We start from the raw sequence: 21,125 nt of genomic DNA on the forward strand, positions 1-21,125 counted from the left end.
GTGTAGGTGAACACATTCCTTTACAGAGCATGTTTACCTCAAGTTGGTTGCTCTGTGGGTGCACAGTGCATGCAGAGGGAAATTTTCTGCTCAAAATGAGGTACAAGGAGCTAGAGTAGAGATTTTGTCTTGAAACAAAAATATCAGCATTTTTTTTTCTGTTTAAAATAGGCTTACAAAAGGGTTTGCTGTTTAGATAAGTAAGAGTTATTGATAAGTGGTCTGTGTTGCATGCTCACCAGTGAAGTAAATGTTCATATGGATTTATGTTGTTCTTAAGAAACAGCAAAAATCCAGGCTGACTGTGAGCTGAGGGTACTAGAGTGTTCTTTTGTGTATGTCTCAAATGTTAACATTTTCATCTTTATATGTACAGGACAGTATTTCTACCACACAAGCCTGTCCTCTGATAAGTTTTCTTATCAGAGTTTTCTTAAGTTTACTTCTCTGGATCAGGGGAGATCTTTGGAAATAATGATACTTAAGATAACAAAATATTCAGCTTCTCTTTTTTTTTCTGAAATGTTAAATTATTGAATGGATTTAGTTTTCATTTTCCTTGTTTGCACCTCCATGAGCAAAAACTGAAGGTTTTTCTGTTGTTTTATATTGCCATTCTGTAATGGGGTTGTTGAAATAGGTTGTCCACATGAAGGCTTTATTTCCAAGTGATTTAGAAGTTCTTGGTGCTTGACTCCTTTTTTATATTCCTTCCCCTCTCTCTTTTCTCTTTTCTTCTTTCCTTTTTTTTTCTTCCTTGAAATCTAACGTGGATCTGTGCTTTTATGGTAAAAGCTATTACACTGAAGTCTGTACAGTCTGTGATTTTGTTTTGAAGGGAGGAGAGTTACAGTCTGCTTCCATGTGATCCTAGCACTCCCAGATCTCTTACCTTGGTCTTGTTCTGAGCATGGTTCTTAAAAACTTACATCATCGTTTCCAAAACTTGTATTCAAAACAGTCATCTTCGGTGCTTTATGAAAGTTCCCTGCTGTTTTACTGGGCTCTTGTCCAGGGTGTCTTGTATACTTTCTGTGTATCTATATTTCAGCATTAATGTGCTGTTTAGTATGGCTGGAGAAAATAAATGTAAAATTCTGTCCCTCTTTCAGAGGAAAGCTAATAACAATAGCAAAGAGAAGCAGTTCTAAACACCTGGTAGGAACAAAAGTCCTCTGGGGAGATCCTTGATTGAGAGCAGCCTCTTCTATTTTTGTGATCTCCCTTGCTGCCTCCTGTTTCTTGCTATAAACAGTTTAGTTCCCTCCAGTTTAAAAAACATAAAGGGATGGGGGCAGAGGGGGAATGTATGAAACATTTTGCCAATACCACATCTGTTCAAAACCTGAATCCAGAAACTGTTCTGAAATTCACAAACAGCAGTAACATTGAAAAATCATTAATGTTACACAGGAAAAAAAATAGAAAAAGTTGTTCTTGAACAGTTCTTGCCCACTTACTTTTATTTTTCAGTTGTCTTGAACACTTAGAGAATAGGTGTGAAAACTGTGATTACCTCGACACAGACCTTTGAAAAACAAGATTCTATTTTATCATTGTTTAGACCACTTGCTCATAAACAGTGATAGTTTTGTCCTTTGAACTCATGGTAAACATACTTGAAATGTTCCAAAGCTCAAATAAATGTTAATGCCTGCAGGAGGGTGTAAGGGCTCTGGTTTGGGCATGGGCTAAAAGCAAGCAAATAGGCTCATTTGGGGTCTAAGAGTTATTCTTGAAACAGTCGCTTTAAAACAGTGAGAGAATCTCTGACTTCCCACTAAATTACAAATTTCCAGATAGCTTCAGACACTTAAATTTAGTCCTTGACAACCTTATATTTTCTCTCGGGTTTATGGTCTTCCTGACACACAAATACATTAACAGAGAACTTGAGAGAAGTGCATTGACATCAGATTTTAATAAGAAAACATATGGTGAAGTGATTTCCCTCCTCTGTTAGTAAATTCTGGTGATACTGAATAGCAGATGTCAAATAGGAAAGGCCACATGTGAGCTGATGAAATACGGATGCCTGGTTAAAAATGAAACAGAACTGTAAAATTTGCATGTAGCACTGCAGTTTAACTTCCTACCTTTCATGCACAGAACCCTCTCAGGAGGAAGGTCTGTTTAAAGTCGGCAGAAAGTTTCATCCTGTTTGTTACTGGGTGTCAGCTGTTGCTGGAGATGCATTTTTCACTGGATTCAGCAGTGCACTGTTCCTCTGTCTAATGTTCAGCTAACCATTCTTGTCCATTGCACAGTTGTTCTGCCAAGTGATTCAATGTTAAATGTTATTGTAGCGCAGAACGAGTTCATTGATTAAAACGGAAGTGTGTTTTGCATGTCTCTGAATCAGATGCCACTTGGCATCATCAGACTTAAACAACATAATTCCCTTTTTTAAATGCCACTTTACAAAAACCCCCAACAACTTCAGCAGCAACAAGTGGGAGATTTTAATGACCCGCGTGTTTTCTCACAATTAGTGGGTTTGACAAGAAGTAAATTTCCATTTGGGGAATTTTTCCACCTGAATCTTCAAACAGACGCTAATGGGCTTGGAACTACAGAGGAAGGCATTTTTAGGTCAGTGATTTTTCAGCAGCAGTAATAGAAGCTTTACAGTCTTGATACATCAGCTCCAACAGTACAACTCTTGTATCCAAAGACAGGGTTTCAATAAAGTGCTATCACTTATTAATAAATTAGTTGGAGTGCAACCACTGATGTATGGAATTTTGAATATGCTTCAGTGGATTGGAATAGTGGCCATGTCGGCATCCGTCTGATTAGTATGGACCTGTCACAACACAGAACCCTGATGTGACAAGGCTCATTAAATGCTTTCAGTTAAAGAGAGTCCCTTTAGGAGATGCTTTGTCTTAAAAGTTTTGTCCAAGTATCAATTTGATGCTTTGCAAATTATTTTTGCTCTCTGTATCTGTTTGCTGCTCTGGGCTGGACACAGCAGGTTGAGGTCTGAGACCCGCTGAATTTTCTCCTGACTTGGTTCAGCACACCTGCTTGTCAAGTTCTCTTCATGCTTCCTTAAAGTAGTGGCTGTGTTTTTAACACTGTTGTTTTGTAATTAAGTTTTGGCACAATTTTCTAGAGAGAAGGAAGTTCAGAAGTAATAATTTACAAACGTGACTGAAAAAGAGATTTGGATAACCTTGATGTCCTGTATGTCTTATGAAAACAAATGGTGAGGAGGTTGAAAACAACCTGTGATTTGAAAGAAAATCCCCAGTGTGAACACACTGTGTTGGTGAACAGTGCACAGTTTGTAGCAGAGTCATAAGAAGGAAGGTTCCCATTCATTTTCTGTGTCATGATGCTGATAATCTCCTTACTCAAAATTTTCTGTCAAAAGTTGGTATATATTGGCTTGGGAAGTTTTGGAAAGAGATTGTTTTTACAGTGTTTGACTTAGATCAATCTTCTTTTTATAGAACATTGTTTAAAACTTAGATCCTTTTGGGTTTAATACAAGCACACCCATTGTATGTTATCCAACTCTTTACTTTCAACATGAATAAACATTTACCCTTCATAAATCACAGCTGACACTGAAGAGGAGTTTCTGGATCAGCTAGTTCACAGTCCCAATTGCTGTGTTATTCCTCCTAACTATAGGAGTCATCTTTTCTTACTTTAAGTAGCTCTTGGGTCACTCACCAAGGTGTTCAGCGTTCTTTAGTGGCACAAAACATAACCCAGCCCTTTGCTTTCTGCTCATTTGAAATATTCGCTTGAGATTTCTCCATGTAGCAAGAAATTCGGCCTGATGAATCTAAAACTTTGCCATTCAGACTTCTGTGAAGATTTGCACTTTTAGTGGGAATGCACAAAGTTTATTTCATTTGTCCTGAAAATTACTCTCTTAAAACATGCTCTTTATTGTTAATGAGAGAAATGCTACCTCTTAAGTTTTCCTTAAGTCTCTTCAATTTTTATTCTTCCAAATGTCTGTCATTGCATGTCTGTTTTGCTACCCTTGTCATACTGAACACAAAGTTAATTTGACACATCAAGCCATTGCCATGTGTAGTCCTGCCATAAAATTTGATTGAAGAAGTACTTTTTCCATCTGAATGGGCAGCAGCCCATGCAGCTTGCAGTAATTTTTTTCATTATGAATTTTTAGAGTACTAAAAATTTGTGACTCTTTTTCTTAGAATATACCAGGTAACCTCTGATAGTGAATAAAATGCCTAACGGTGCTCAGGAAAATAACAGTTCTTTCATGTCAGATGTACAGGATTTACTTTCCTATACAGAAGAAGAGGGATTACAGGCTTATTGTATATAGCTGATGGTAAACTCAGGGGGTGAATAGAGGAAAGTAACTTACTTGAGTAGAAATGACAACAAAAATGTTAATTATATGTTAAGCACAATGTATGTGAAGTAGTCTTTAGTATTCAATTTATTGCATGTTGGAATAAGAAATAAAACTCTTAAATGTCATTATCTTATTTTTTCTTTTTTTCCCCCCACCAAATGTTTTTTTGTCCTGTAATAAGAGAGATAAAGCTTATATTTAAGGGTTTGGGGTAGAACAGAATACTTTTAGAGCTTCTTAGAATGGATTGCTTTGTATCACCAATTTCAGATCAACTAATGTTTGTATTCTGGTATACTTGGATAATGAACGTAAAGTTTAGCTCTGAGAAGTATTTGTAAAATAGTACATAGGTGAAATGTATTCTTGAAGGGGGAAATTGCTGAGTTTTCCTGAAAATAATCCTTAAATAGGAAAAAAAAATCATACCTGAATTATTTGGTTATTTCTTATGTCTGAATTTCTTCATTTCAACACCACTTAAAATAAAGTTTAAAGTAAGTTTACCTTTTTTTTTTTTAATATCAGTTTCCTGCAGCCTTTGAATTCAACGAGTTATTTTTGATCACCATTCTGGATCACCTTTACAGTTGTCTCTTTGGGACTTTCTTATGCAACTGTGAAAAAGAGAGATTAAAAGAGGTAAATAATTAGTATAATGCACATTCTTAGTTTTCTGATTTTTTATGAAAATGCTTAGAAAACAAGACCTAAGAACATCTGAGCTGTGTTTTTGGATACATTTATCACTTAGTTTTAAAAAACAATGCTGACATGAAATTTCATGGTATGAGAAATATATACTGAATGCCTTGCTATTAAGTGAAGCAGCACTTAGGTTTCTGTAGTTATCACCTGTTTGAGGGGTTGAGGGTTTTAGTAAGTCCTCTTGCAGTATTTTTAGCCAAAATACAAAGGTTTAAATAATAGTAATTATCAAATTATATTAGCATTTCTTTCACTATTTCCAAAGGAGCTCTTATGGATGACTTGGCAGGTTACTGTAGGACATAACTGGATGGAGCTTGTGGTTGACAACTATAGAAATTTAAATTATCTAAATGAATGAAGTTATGACTCAATGAAATATTATGTGTTTGAGAAAAAAAAAATTAAAAGTTTGTTAATATTCCAAGTACACTTTTGCTTACTTGTGGCTTTGTTTTTTTACTACCTCGTATTTTTTAGAGCAAGTTACAATTCCTTGTTATATTTAGTTTTGCTTTTTTTTTTTTGGTTCATCTCTACTGCTTCTGTAGGGGAAAAGTTGCATGTAAATACCACAAGATGGAGCTGAATAACATGTTCTCAGCAAATGCAGGGTTTCCAGACAGCTTTCTTTCATAAATAAATAGTCAGATGCAATTCTCAATAAAGAAATGCAATTTAAGACACAGCAGTAGTAGAAACACATGCTTTGCAACACTGAAGGAGTTCAAAATTGCAAGATGAATCTGATGTGAGTTCAGATTTCCAATGTTTGATCTAACCATTATTATGCTGATTTAATTTAGAATAACACAACTTTCAGAAGTGCAAATAAAGGTTAAAATAGTCAGTTTAAAGCATAGTATCAATTATTTGTTAGACACAAATAGTATGAATGGGAAAACTGAATAATTCTTTTTCACAGACACTGTTTTGGATCTTCCAAACTCCATATGTCTTCACTGATTTTCTTGTTAAAGCTAATTTTTTTAGTTGAGTTGGTCAGTATGTACCCATATATTTAAGTAGCTGTAAACATTGCTATAAATTATGATCAGTACAGGTTGCTTTTGCTCAGCTAGACCTTAGTGTCTCTGAAAATAATATGCCTAAATCTCCTTTCTCCATTAGTTGGACCAAAAGAAGTGTTCAGATGTTTTGCTAAAGTTTTAAGGCTGTTTAACGATCAGCTACTGGAAGTGTTTTCAGACTGTAATTTTCTAGTAGACAAGGTAAACTTTACAGACAGAATTACTGATATGTAGATATTAACATCATATTTTAAGATTTTGCAATCCATGGCAGTAATTTTTTAATTTCACTTTTTTTTTTCAATCAGGAAGTGAGCACAAAGACTGTATCTCTGTGGTCCTACATAAACAGCCAGTTGGAGGAGTTCACAAATCCCTTCTATGTAAACTATGAAAACCACGTGCTGTATCCTGTTGCCAGTCTGAACCATTTGGAGCTGTGGGTGAACTACTACGTCAGGTGGAACCCGAGGATGCGGCCCCAGGTAAGAGCTCTCACATGTCCCTGGTGTTTCAGTGAAGAGCACAGAGATCAAGAGAAATCAGTGTTTTTCCTAGTGTCAAATGCAGTGTTTAATTTTAAAAGTGCTCATCTGTTGTGCATGTTTCAGCTGATAGGGAAGAAGGTGTTTGTCTTGGTGCAGGATGTGTTCAAACTTGGAAAAAGGTTGCTTTCAATAAAGTCACCAGCAGACTAGGTAGTTACAGTATCACTGTATTGGCTTTTAAAGGTAACAGATTAAGCCTTTTTTGTCAGATTACTTTTATAACACTTCTGTAATACTTTCTAACACTTTTTAAGACTTTTATTGCCTTAACCTTCTCACAGTTTTGTGTACCTTTGTTTCTAGTCATGTTTTGCCCTTTACCAGCAATGACATAAAATATAGTAGCAGTTTCTGAAAGAACTGGACTATACCAACTCATTTTGCAGGCTCTCTAAACTAAGCATCCCAGGGATGCTTGTTTTCAATTGACTTTATATAGTTTTAAGCTCGCATACTAAAGATTAAACACTCCCCATACATGCTCCTTGATTCATCCAGTATTTGTTCTTATAAGTAATGTCTGCTATTCGGATAAATCTCTAAATCTCATCACACAAATGCTCCATGTGCTCTTATGCTTAGAAGTCTGAAGAAAGAACATTCAGATTGTGTCACAGCCATAATATATCTGAGTGTGCTACACCATCTCTTTATTAAGGTAACATTCCAAGGTACCCCTAAGCATATTATGATGAATTACCTGTATTAAGTGATTGCTCAAAAGCTGCTTTCATCTTCTAGCAGTTAGAATGAGATGTGAGTTTCAGATTTATTAGACATCCACAAGTCAGAGGCTGTTGTAAAAGATGGTGTTCCAAGGTAAGTTTCAAGGACAAGTACACTATTAGAAGTCCAGGTATCTGAGAAATACCTTTAATGTCCTGGAAAAGTCTGGGTTGCATGCTTTTCTCACAGATGTTTCCTCTGAGCTGCTTTGTTTCTCTTACTTGTTAAAACTTTGAAAGATGATGTACTTTAAGTTACATCATTTTCAAGTCAAATTGTCAGCTGCTTTTTAGCAAAAGATCATCTTTCCTTTAGCCTGTTTGCTGAATGTCATTTGGGTGGTTTATGCACATTTTGATGTAATCCACCTGCACCAGCATCAGTTTATTACTTGTATTTGATTGAGACCTGCAGGCCCTCAGAGTTAGCAGGGTTTGTAAATCACATGAAAGCTAGTCCTGGTCCAAAAGAGGGAGGCTGGGGAAGAGATGACATAATGAGGGAATGCCAGAGCTGTCATGCTCTTAGTGAAAGCTCTGCTCACTGCCTCTCTGCCCCAGAGTGCTCTGCCTGCTTCTCTGGGAGATGCTCCTCAGTCACTCTGGCACATGGCACTCATTCACTGTCTGGGGAAGCAGGTCCCTCCATCAGCAGCTGAAGGGAGCAAAATGTGATGGTCCTGCTAACTGCCTTAACTTCACTACTACCTGCTTTTCTTCAAGCACTTAAGTGTTTCAACTTTTTAGTTCTACCAGTTAAGCTTTATCTTGTGGAGACACATCATCCCTTTCCTCTTGTCTCTGGCCTGAGTTTATGTAATATTTATTACCAACATTTGGGAGTGTTTCACATCTACCTAGATAAATTAGCAGCAGAAATTACAATTTTTTGTTGCAGAATTGCATTCGCCAGTCTAATTATGAAAGCACAAACTCATACAAGCAAGTAAATAAACAGCATCTGCAATCACAGTATACTAAGTTTGCTTTCCTCTGTGTTTGCACTGTCTGGTGTCACACACTGTTAACCAATTCAGTAACATTCAGACCCATTCAGTGACAGAAAAAAAGACAATGACCCTTGTGACACCCAGCAGGTCTTCACTTACCTTCTGTGAAAAAAATTCTTAATCAGTGGATTTATTAAAATAATGGGCATCCTTGCCTGCTGATAAAAGGTGGTTTTGTTGAATACTTTTTAATGTGTTCTCTTGATTTTCAACTAAATATAAGAGAAAATTAAACATTAATAAGTTCTCTGATGATTAGTTCAAGGCAACCTTGTGCTGATTTATCAGCTGCAAAAACATCTTTAGAAAACTAGAACATGTTTATTGTTTTTGAGGAGCTCACCAAAAAGGAGAAAAAGCTCAATATGTGAATTTAAGGGAAGATGGATAACAGTACTTTTAATATAATCGGAATGGATCTTTGGCACCTGTTTTCAGCCAGCTTTGTGCTGTGAGAGAGAAATCCCACGAGAACAGAAGGGCAGGTTTTGGTTTGAGGCAATATTTTAGGTTTTCTAATTTCAGCTTGACTAGTGAGCTTGATTTTTAAATGGACTGAGAGAAGTTCATCATTTCACTTCATTGCCTTTTCTATTGGAAATGAACATATACGACCTTTTATTTTTTCTAATTTGAAAATTGCTGAATGCTAACTTGATATAACCATTTATTTATTTTTTTGTATTACTGTACCCTGTCTTCAAATATCTATATCTCGACCTTTACTGGTGTGGTACAGTCTGAGCATTATCTTCATTGCTCTAGGACATACAGAGCTTAGCATTATTCTTATGTTCTATAAAGATTGCTTAGAATGATATGTCTTCAATTCTGAGTTTTGTGGAAGGCTGAGATGGTGGTTTCAATGGTGTTTATTTGCATCAAGAGCCTATTTATTTTGTAGTGCAATAGATCCTTGTGTTGCACTTAAGGACACACAGCCTCCTTCCGTAGGGTTCAAAGCTCAGGAGTCTGAGAAGTGAGCACTGTTAAATGTGGACACCTCTTGTTGCTAAATTGTGCTTCAACAAGGTCATTCTAATTCTTCAGTGGAATAAAACATTCTTTGGTTTGAGTTTGGAGGTGTTACATCATTATTGACTTCTTGTCCTGAGAAAATTAGATGGATTTTAGTTCTATCTTATTTGAGTTCATTGACTGAGAAGACTTTTTTCAGATTCACCCTTTCTTTGAGTTGGAGAAATATGTATTTGTATGTGACATGTGGAAGAGCTCTTCCATTCTCTCCTACAGAGGTGTGGGCTCTGGGTACATACTCCTGGCCTTACAGATGACCCTGCTAGTCTGCAATACATAAGATATTACAATGCTTTTGAATTTTTTCAGTTGATGTATATTTTTCCTTTTTCTGGGTAGTCATTTTGTCCTCTTCTTGACGCTGGTTTGTGGCGTTCTGGCTGCCAGATGTGATTAGGTATCTCCTTGGGCAACTCTGGAAGGTGGGGAGAACACAACACATGTTCTTGAATATAATTTTTGCAGGGGCAGTATTTTTTAACTAACATACCCTGTCATTTATATATGCAGAGCATAAGTAAAAGTTCTGGTCTTTTCAATCCAAGCTGTGAGAGGCAAGGAAAACAGTGTATTTTAGTCACCAAATTTAGCACAGTCTATTAGGTTTAATTCTTTTTATGCTTTCTTGGAAATGATGTTTTAACCCTTGGATGACATAGCTTAGTTTTGTGTTGGTTTTATGTGGGTTTTCTTTAATTTTTCTATGCCTGCTAAGTTTTCTTGAAGCTCTGTTCTGTAAATTTGGCCACAGTGCTAGTGATAATACCATAGAAATCCCTGTAATTTTTCAAATCCATTCTTTTCTTCGTATGTGGGGATTGTCATCCAGAATAAAAGGCAAACACCATCTATAACCTAGAAATTCAATTCAGCCATTGGAATGGGATCATCTGCTAAAGGCAATCACAAAACTTCTGTGGAAAGACAGGGAAATTCTGTTGGCAGGTTAGCAGCTCACTTAAGTGAAAAGAAAAGGTAGGAATAAGTAAAGCTGTTTGTTCAGTATATACAGAAATGACTGTAAAGCATATAAATAGCTTAGAATTGCTGCTTTTATTTGATGCTATTGCAGAAGGATTTGATGTGTTGAACAGTTGAGCGATCAGATGTTAGCTGAGCTTCAGTGTCAGTAAACACAAAATATTGTATAGTGAAAACAACAAATAAGATCCTGAATGTCACTGGGAAAATTGCTGAGAGTAAAGTGGAAAACATAATTACTGAGATGCTTTATCCTGCGTGTAACAGGATAATGTGTAACTTACTGCATGTAACCTACTGTCTGGCATGCGGAGTGTTCAAGTGTTTTTTCCTGCCTTCAGTCACACTGCCTGGTGTGTTCCTCTCTGAGCAAGTTGACATTGGTTGTAATATTTTTGAAAGTCTACATATTTGATTTGTCTCAATTTTGTGGCAAGACAGAGCTATCATATGGCTCTGGAACTGCTTGGCATTGCTTGTCTTGAGTCCCTCTCTTTGAATGAAAGAATGAGGCAGGAGATGCCAGGAGAAGGAACTGCCTTGTGGGTTAGACAGCTGAGTGTTACCTTAGCAAAGGAGATTTTATCCCTGCAGTTAACAAAGAGTTTCCTGTGAGATGAGGCAGATTTTGGCCAGTACCTGGTAGTTTCTCTCTAGTTGAGTGTCAAGTCAAGACTTCCAGAGTCTAATTTACTGCAGGTAACTTTCATCTACAGATAAAAGTCTCAGTATTCAATCAGTGTGGAATAAAATAAGAGACTAACTGCTTATCCTGGACACTGAAAGAAACTGTAGTTACCTAAGAAATTGGTATGCTATAATGAGTATCAGAACGTGCTCAGAATGAGAGAAGCTAGTACTGTGCAAATAATCTTAATTTCTGGGCGTTTCTAACACATTTTGAAGGGCAGACACTCAAATAATTTCTCTCATGTCTCAGATGTCTAAGTCTAAATGTGCTGTAGGTTTTAATAAGCAATGGCATCAGCTTGTAGCATGTAGTTTCCTGAGTCTGGAAATCTGTCAGTTGTTCCAGTTCACACCTGGTAGGATTCATAATTTCTGTTTGTTAGTCCCTGTTTTTCCAGAAGGCCAGGGGTTTTTGCTTAGTTTCTCAGGAGCACACCTCCACAAGCAGTGTGGAAGTATTGACTCTTATTGAAAACTGCTGCCTTCATCATTTGAGACTGCCTTTTGCTATGAATATCCTGTTAACTAGGCTGTCAGAGTTCCAGTGCTTCACAGAGAGGAACAAAAAGCTCAAGTGAAAGATATTGTTGTCTCTCCAATGCACAGAGTAGGTTTTTGGAAAACTGACAGTCTTAAGTCAAGCAATGAATTTAAAATAACCATTTTCTTCTGCAGCCTTTCTTTCCTGTTGCTAAAATAGATAAAGTGTGCTCACTGAACAAGACAGAATGCATTCACTGTTGAACAATTTTCATGTGAATGACTGTCCTTGAGCTAGTACAGTAACACACAGTAGATATCCATCCAATTAAGACTTGGCGGTGCTGTAAGTGAGTAGCTATTATAATTTCTCTTACATCTCTCCTTGTGTTGACAAATTTTGCTATCCAAAAGCACTTGGGATCCTGAAGGATTCCTTGGGAATGAAAACCTGAAAATCAAAACTGAAAGTGAACTGTAGTAATTCTGTGAAGAGGAAAGCTTGAATTTTTGAGGCAATGAAGCTGTCTTATGTCTAGATGGTTTTTGTATGGGATGTAGTGTGTATATGGTATAGCATAATTATAGTTTCTCTGTGGGCATGGTTTAAAAAAAAAACACTTTATTTTTCCTCAAATTCTTCCCGAGCAGCAGTAATTCGTTATAACTGTGAAGTGGCATGTGCTCAACATTATACTACACTTAGGTTCTGCTTTTGATGTATGTGGATAATTCAGGTTAAAAAATGGTTTCATATCAATGGTATTTTAAGCAATAAAGAATGTTTTTAGCAGTGTTCTAAGTACTTTTCTGCTCAATGTAGGCAGTAGGTACCCTGTTGTTAAGGTGGAGGAAAGGTACCTGCTTTTGAATGAGATAGGCAGCAAAGGAAGCTAAATCAGAAAATAACCCCCACCCATTTTCAGTGGTTAATTTGCAGTAACCTACAACTGGTTCTTCCTGAGCTAAGAAAGTTACTTGGCTCGCTCAATTTTGTATCTTTTTACTGTTTGAGAGTGGGGTTTCAGATATTGCAGGTATCATTAGCACTGTGAGAATCGTGTCATGGCTTACAGGGGAAAGAGACTGCATGTCTCTTTGAGAGGAGAAGCTCTTTGGAGAGACAGGGCAGCTGGCAATATCCTGGATAAGAAAAGGAAGGGAGAAGAAGCAAGTCACAGGGAAGAAGTGCAAAAGTTGAAGATAACTACAGGTGAATGAATAGGTTTTGTGAGGAGGGGATCAGGTCCTATGTTGAATCGTGGCTTGATGCAGAAAAGTGGAACTGGAAACTTAGAAGAATGTTGAAATGAGAGAAAACAGGAAAAAAGTTTGAATCTCCCTAAATAAAATCTTCCTGAGGACTTGAATATTCCTTTTTTGGTGTTTTTTTTGTTTGTTTGGGGGGTTTTTTTGGTAGTTTTGGTTTTGGTTTTTTATTGTTGTTTGTTTGTTTACAAAAAAAGAAGTTAGTTCCTTAAGATAACTCAGTGAAAGAGAGGTAGTAGAATAAAACCAGGGAGTTGAATGGGATAGCACAAAATTTGTTAGAACTTAAAGCCAAACAGAAGGATGCTAGAATAATGGACAACAGGGAGAAGTCTGTAAAGCTTATATTTAGAGCTAAGGGTATTGCTCAGGACAGGTAAAAGGACTGGAGGCACAGGGTTGGGTAAGTGGCTGGAAAAAGTTGGTTGTGAGGGAGGGGAGCAGCATGTAGTCTTACTTCCTGAGTCAATATTATAGTAACAATTGAAAATAAATAAAACCAAGGCGGGAAAAAACCCTCCAACACTGAAAAGTCTTTTTGAAGCATTGCAGGTAGATTTTTCTCCAGCTTTTACTGGGCCAGCTTTTTGGTTAATGCCTGAAGTGAGGTCAGACTTCCCAAGGATTCAGGCCCTTTTCTCCACTACTTAGTGCTGCTGGCAAACTCCATATTCCTGTCACTGTTTGGTTCTGTTGCTAGCTATACTAGATGCAAGTGTCAGTTTTGTTCTGGAATGATCAACTTCTAACTCTTTGTAGTAAATTTTAGGTGACTAGAGAAATCTGTTTCTTGTAAATGGTATATACATGGCAGTTTTTTGAAGAGGTTACCCCTCCAAAATCCATTAAAAGGTATGTAGTATATTCACCTTTATGTTTCTACTTCATTTTTACTGGACTATTTCTTTAAGTCACAGAAATGAAATGTAGTGTTTTTCAGCACATTGAGATAATAGTTGAAGTAGCACATGAAAAACATCCTGAGGAGAAGTGGCCCAGGCAGTTTTCCAGCTCAGCCCAACTGCAGATGCACTGCTGGGTTAGGTTTCATCTGTGTGAGTCCTCTCATGCAGCATAAATGGGTCTGTGCTTTTCCCTGGGTTATGGACAGAAATGATGGACCTGGCTGTAGAAGCTGAGTGTTGCCTGGCAGCATCACTGTGGGGACACTGGTGTGACAGAGGAAAGGGTGCACACTGCTAAAACCTGTGGACTAGAACAACAAAAATAACTTGAATGCAGCTAGGTGATAGGTCCAGAGTTATCTTTTGAGCTTCCACTCCTAATTTGAGAGGCAGGATGAGAGAGCAGAAAACAGTACAGTTGCTGTCAGCCTCCCAACAAACTCATCTCAGGCAAACCAATTATATGATTTCTTAACAAGACAGTAATAAAAGCTTGCCTTGGAGACACAGCTTGTGCTGTGCAAGTACACACTTCTAGGTTAAGGTGGTAACAAGATCTTTTAATAAACGATCTTCTTCAAACTTCTTGTTCCTTACATAATCTGTCACTATTCCACTTCCTTTTATTCTAAACAGTGGCAAAGTGAAGGAGAGTCTTGTTCACAGCAAGCCATTACAGGTGTTATTGTGAAGATTGTTGGACCCATTTCCTTCTGAAGAAGGCTTTGTTTGAGAGAGGGATCTTGTGATGAAATAGAACAGAGTGAAGTGACAAAAATGGAGATGATTATCTGTAAGAATTTGTACAAGATGGTTGGAGGGTGCACTGACAGCAACAGGTCTGCCTGGGAATAAATCTTTAGGAAATGTGGAAATGAACTGACTTCTTAATTTTAATGTTTTTTATGACAGAATTTACTTCATGATGCTTCATCCTTTTCCTCCTCCATCTATGATGGAAGGAGGCTTCCAGAAAGCTGCATAATTCCAGTTCTATGTGATTCTCTTAATGGTTTTGTTTAAAAAAAAAGACCCCAAAACACAAAACTTGAATTGGAGGTTTTGTTTTGGGCATTCCGCCTCCTTTTCACACTCTGTATTTTCATTCTTTCACATTTGAATTTGCTGCTTTTTATTCCAAAAAAGGGCAGTTGCAGGAACAGAATTGAAGACATCTGGAGGAAAACGTGGCTCCTTATGCCAGGCTGCTTCTTAGGTCTTTTTATAAGAACTTCTGTATTACTTCAGCTGCCTCTGCCACCTTTTCCTTACCCCATGATTATGTAATTTTAACATGAACCTTTATCACTAAAAAATTAGCTAGTCAGCTGCTTGAAAATTGAGCTGCTAGAGATTTTTCTAGACTGAATTTGGCATGTTATTTCATTAAATTAGAGTGTGTATTGGAATTTTAATGTGTGAAACCTGTTTCTGGAATTTTATTGTTTAATGTCAGTGTGCATCTACATGGTGCTGTGTTCATGGCAATCAAAAAGAATCTTTTCCTGGGAAAGGCATGGTGTCAGAAAACCCTTTGTGTTTACACTACCACATGAAACGGCATGATGATATTTATGTGAAATTGTCTTGCAGTGTTTACATCTAACATGTGCTTATTAAAAGATGGCAGGTATTTTGAAGGTGATATTTTGACCTTTTTTTCCCACTATAAGATCCTACTCCAATTTGCTTATGGCTTTGCTGGGCTCTAATGATGTGTATTGACTCCTCAAGTATATATGTCTGACTGAGTTGTTTTGTAGAACTTCATCCAGGAAGACTCAGTTGCTAATAAGAATGTGACTAAGAAAAATGTTTTCCCATATGAAAACATAGATCTTGTGGACTTCTGCTGGGGCAGGGGGCTGTTTTCTATAAATATTCCATCTCTAGGGCAAACATGAGATTTTAGTAAGAGATGAGATTATATTTCAGAAATGGTCCTGCTCATATCCTGGAAGAAATTAATTCAATTTGGAGGTCTGACACTGCAGCCATCTCAGTGAATTCTCAAGAACTGAGAATAAATAAAAGGACTGAGAGATGGATTTTCTACAGAATATGTGAGAGAGTTGTGACTAACTGGGAATAGGAACTAGGAGTGAATAATGCTCTGGGTGCTGGAGGTGTTTGCTTTCTGTTCAACCCACGGAACAGAGTCTGGGAAGGTAGGCTGGAGGGGCATGGCTGCAGGCAGAGGAAGGGTTGTCCCCTGGGAGAAAGAGCATGATGCTGCTCTGGAGAAATGAAGTTTCTACCTGCCTTTGCCACAGGATTCCTCTGTTGTAAGGGATCTCAGCTGGAGCAGAGTGGTCGCTCTGTGCATGCTCCATATTTACTGAGTGTTCTGCTTGATAACCACATACTTCATCTGCAGAATTCCCAAGTTCTCTGTTAAACCAATTTGAGATCCAAGGTATGCAAAATAAGGAGGTGCTGGCTTCAGATCCTTGTTTGTAAAAGTAGAGTGTTAATACTCCCATACCTCATTAGGGTGCTGCAGAAATAAATTTGTTTCTTGACATGAGATGAAAGTACAGAAAAGGAAACTTTAGCATTTTAAATTCGGAAGAATAAATAAAAGATGGGGTCAGACACTGCAAAGAAAACTAAATATTGAATAACTTCTCACTAATTAAGTAGCATCAGCCTGTGCACTGAGTAAATGAGGAATACAAGAGGGAAGCTAGTATTTTAATATTTATTTGACCAATGATTTTATACTGGTGAAGGAAGGCTGAATTGAGTTTGGAGAAATAATCTTCATTCTGACACCTCCTAATTCTTTGAGAGCATAATTTTGCAATCTTAATGTTGAAGAGTTTTGTGTGTGACTTGAATATACACAGACTTTTTAAACATCATTATTGTTATTTAGCTAATTTATTGAAAGGCAGCTCTGCTCTTCAGGATGGACCTGTGGGGAGAACAACACTTGCGTCAAAGTTGGAGCGTGTGCCTGTTGAATTGGGCTCTGGGAATGCAGAGGGACTGAGAAGTGCAGCCACTCTTTTCCTCCTCGAAGCACTTTACAGAGTGTGCCAAGTCCTGCAGCAGCTTTTGTGTGGTGTATCCTGGCAGGATTTGTAGTAGGTTCCCCGAAAGCTGCTTGTATGGAGCTGCTTTTTGAGTGCTTGAGCTCTGTGCAGTGGAGCCCAGCAGCTGATGGCTGTGTGAAATCTGGCTGAGAGAAATTGGCCTGGTTTGCTGAGTTGTGATTAAGCTGTACAGAAATCAAGGGTACAGATCTGCCGTGACCCAGGGCTTGTGTGACTGATGATTCCAATGGTAAATCACTCTGTTAGGGACCTAAGTGTTTCAGGAAAATGTCTTCCCAAAGAAATCTAAAGCAGGAGTCTGTGAGAAAGGGATCTTCTGTTGAGGGGGGAAAAAATACAGGGGGTGCCAATTCCAGAAAGTCTCGATCTTCACTGAGATTTGAATTTTCCATAGTGTATATTACAGCATCCTGGACAAACTTCATCAGCAGACTCAGTTTTGCCATATTTCTAGGTGTATACACTGTAGTCCACCTCAGAAAAATGAGAAGGGCTTTCCTGGAGGGTGTGCTTTGTGTTTGATTAGTGCAGGAGATCTGTTGATTTGTGGCCTCACTTGCTGAAGGGTTTGTATAGAGGGTGCAGGGTAAAACTGCAAGAGAGGGAATTCATGGCACAGGGAGGGCAGGGCTCCAGGGTCAATGCGAGCTGGTGGTGTGCAGCGATTGTTCTGCTGAATACTCCCAAAGTTATGCTTTTAAAATTGATGTAGATGACATGCCAGATGAATTGATGATTCCCAGGGTACTGGGAGCAGCACTTACTGAATACACTGAAGTTTCTGTTTATGGGCTAAGCCACAAACAAGAAAAAGCTATATGGCCAAAGAATTGGAGACCTAAAAAGACTGCTGGTACTATTCTATTGTTTCAAGTTAGAACAAAAGTTAAAAATTAAATGGTATTTTTCTGTGTTAGGTTTTGAAAATATCACTATCAAATGCACGTGTTTTGCATGTATGTTCTTCAAAAAGCAAGAATTCACAAAAATGTAAATTGTGACTCAGTTGGGCATTGATAGCAAGTAACAACCCTTCTTGCTTTTGCTATTTTCTTTGCATAGCACCAGCATGCTCAGGTGTGCATCCCAGCCTTACCAATCACTGCTAAGCAGTAGAAAGTGATAGTGAGTGAATGCAGTTCCCTGGAGCCTGGCATTCCCGAAGCCCAGGGTATAAATTCCTCATCTAGCAATCTGTAGGTCTCCCAGTGCTGCATTTCCCCATGATTGTTGCATCAGTGCAATTAAATTCTTTTCCCATCTTGCTCTTTCCAAAAGCTATAAACAATTAGAGTTTGTACAGGATAAAATAAATTAAAAGCAACTTAGGCTAAAACTTTTTTGGCCTTGTTGTGGAATCTGGAAGAGGGGGGAGGATTTTCTCTGTTTGTTTGAGATAACAATCCAGCTGCAAAACACAGAGTGGCTTGAATTTTCCTTTGGCCATGAAATAGTTGAATGTTTCAGAAAGGGCTAAGAACTCTGATGCAGAGTGGTGCATCTCTGGTGTTTGTTGGGTACTGTCAGAAGCAGAAACCTGTACAATGCACTTCTGTGAAAGGTTTATTGGAGTGTGACTCTGGGAGGTCCAAGCACCATTCACTTGGCTGCTGCTCTTTTCTCACTGGAAAGAGTCAGACTCCTGGAAAGATGCCTGGTTAGAAGAGTAACAAGATGCTCCATATGGAAGCAGCTTTGTGAACTTTACTCTCTTTGTAAAGTAAGTTCTGTCCCAAGAGACCAGAGAAATCATTCCCAGGAAAGGCATTTTGAGTTCAGCTGACAGTGGTATTGATAAGGAATACAGGTACATTTACTGGAGTATGTTTGGTATCCCATCAAAACCCTTTCAAAACACTTTTGAATAGGTTCCCTGCCAACTGTGTTGCTAGAAAGGTGTGTTGCTAGAAAGAAACATTTCATTCCCTGAAGTGTTTCTTTTCAAATGACTAAAGAAACACTTTCTCTAAATATTGATGTACTGAAATTCACAAGTGTTGATTTCCTTGTCATTGAAGACAACAGCAGAAGCATTGCTGGAAAAGATAACTCACTCTGAGAGTCAAAGTAAGCCTTCTCTTTCTTTACCTGGCAGGTTCCAATCCACCAAAATCTGAAAGAGCTCCTGGCCATCCGGACAGAGCTTCAGAAGAAGGTTGAGGATTTGCAGCGGGAAGCTGCCACGCGTTCCATTTCCTCCTCCTCTGACAGAGGTTCATCTCCTTCCCATTCTGCCACGCCAGTGCATACCTCTGTGTGATGTGTAACAAAAGCCATGTGAAAAAATCAATGTCAGGTAAAAACAGAGGAGGGTGAAATGCTTTTCCCATCACAAAAGGATTGTGAGTGACTTGTAATTGCTGTGATCTACATGCCTTACTCTGCGCCTGATATTATCACGATGAGGCCAAAAAGAGCTTCAATAGATGTGATGTATTTTCTTGTTGGCAGTTCCCACACGTGTTTTGACACTCTAGCTAAATCACCAATTGTGAAATTAAACTTTGTTTTGAGCAACTAACAATTTAACCATCCTAAAAAGGAATCCATCTGCCAAGCAGACAGAAAAATGCCTCTCACGTTGTCTAGAGTACCATGCCTGGTTGAGAGAATCAGATGAAATGCCACATGATGCTTTCACAGAACACAAAATGTTTTTCTGAATGGGAGCTCCTTATTTCAGTCAGTAATATATATATATTTTTTTTTGCTAGAGCAATTTATTTTTTTTAGATAATGCACTTGGAAATTGATTTTAAAATAAGTGTTTTCCAGTGTAGTCAGTTTTACATTTCAAACTAAATATGCCATTAAAAGTGGATGAAGTCGAGCTGGATTTATCAAGTACACCACACTGACTTGTATGATGTAATATATTTGGTAAAGCATGTATTTTAGGTTTTTTAATGCCTTTTGTACAAGTTGAAATAAAGTCTTTTGACTGTTTAGCTTATTGTTCAGTTTCAGCCTCCTTAGCGAGGGGTAAACTTGCTCATGTCAAGGTCTTGTACAAAGTAAAAGTTTGTTTTCTAGCAAATGGTAATATTTGGGGTTGGAATGACACCCAGCTGTGTAAATTGTATAGTCTGTATAGCTCCACATTGTGAAGTGTGTTTTGTTTCTAAGCGTACACACAAAATGCAAAGCTGTGTGCGTTTATACCCATGTGTATGTGATGTTGAACATATGCATCCTCCCGTGGGTTTAAGCTGTACATTCACAAAATGGATCCTGCCTGTCCAAACCCTTTTGAGGACCTTAACTTGCAATGACTTTGTTTGACAAAGTTTTTGAATAATATGATATTAATTAGTTTTCTTGAAATAAAGCCTCTTGGCTTTTTGTTTTTTAAATTCCTACTAGCTTTTTTTCTGTAAATGAATAATTTAACTGTGTTTTCATGTTAAATATACATTCCAAACTTTCTCACATCTTCCCCCAAAAATGCTCATATTGGAGAGATTTGATTACCATAACATTCCTCTGTTTAGAACATTATTCACTGGCATTCTTGGAAAGCCTAGAAATGGTGCATGCTGCAAATTTTCCCTGGATTGTTTTCCTTGCTGTGTTTCATGAAAATCTGGTTCTTCTCCTTAGGAAACTTAAATATTGCAGCTCTGCTTTTTGACTCATGCTTGTGTTGCTCCAGGTCCTGCTGCTGGGAATTAAGCCCCATTCTTAAGAGCCAATTGATTCTATATGGTGATTGTGGGTTTTACTGACTGTGAGTATTCATTTGTTGCTGCACATTTGTTCCCAATACACGACGGTGCTTTTCCGTGTCTCGTTCTGTGCATTAACTCTACCCAGCACGTAGTTAATGAGTCAAGTGAGCTGCTGAGCACCTTCCTGATTTCAGCTGGAGAGGCTGAAGTGCTGTATCCAGTCTTACACCTTTACTGTGCAGTGCAGGGTATTTCAACATGTCCTTCTTACTGTAGTGAATGCTTTTCATAATAAAGATTCACCTACACAAACACAGTTTAGGAAGGTTTGCAATGTTGCATCTCTTAATCAACCTCAGGCTTTTTATGAATAAATGAAAGATGTTTTCCTGTACAAATGGTTCTGCTGAACAGTGTGCCAGCAGTGAATTTCACATTGCCAAAATATGTAGAGCTGGTATTGAATTAAACTCTTCCGTACTTCAGATTTCCTTGACATTTTAACTGTATATTAAAGTAAAGTACATTATCTCCAAAATGCAGTGCTAAAGAAAATCTTTTGAAGTTTTTCTCTATATTTGTGCTAATAATCACAACATTTTCTCTGTAATTATTGCAAAAGCGATGACTGGATTAGCTTGGGCGTTCTGAGATTTTTAAAG

General features: G+C 37.8%; 1 protein-coding gene across 5 annotated transcripts in view; it reads left to right on the forward strand.

Moving 5' to 3' along the window:
- The window catches only part of MTMR1 (myotubularin related protein 1), a 38,041-nt gene extending 17,893 nt beyond the window's left edge, over nucleotides 1–20,148 (forward strand). For all 5 annotated transcript variants that reach the window (XM_085060307.1, XM_085060308.1, XM_085060309.1 and 2 more), the window contains 3 exons: nucleotides 4,880–4,993; nucleotides 6,399–6,575; nucleotides 18,891–20,148. In XM_085060307.1, coding sequence (XP_084916433.1) covers nucleotides 4,880–4,993; nucleotides 6,399–6,575; nucleotides 18,891–19,055 — 456 coding nt within the window. In that variant the 3' untranslated portion in view covers nucleotides 19,056–20,148. The remainder of the gene's footprint in view (nucleotides 1–4,879; nucleotides 4,994–6,398; nucleotides 6,576–18,890) is intronic.
- The last annotated feature ends 977 nt before the right edge of the window (nucleotides 20,149–21,125 follow it).

This window comes from Lichenostomus cassidix, chromosome 4A, assembly GCF_008360975.1.
Source record: "Lichenostomus cassidix isolate B80296 chromosome 4A, HeHo_3.0, whole genome shotgun sequence".
Lineage (NCBI taxonomy): Eukaryota > Metazoa > Chordata > Aves > Passeriformes > Meliphagidae > Lichenostomus > Lichenostomus cassidix.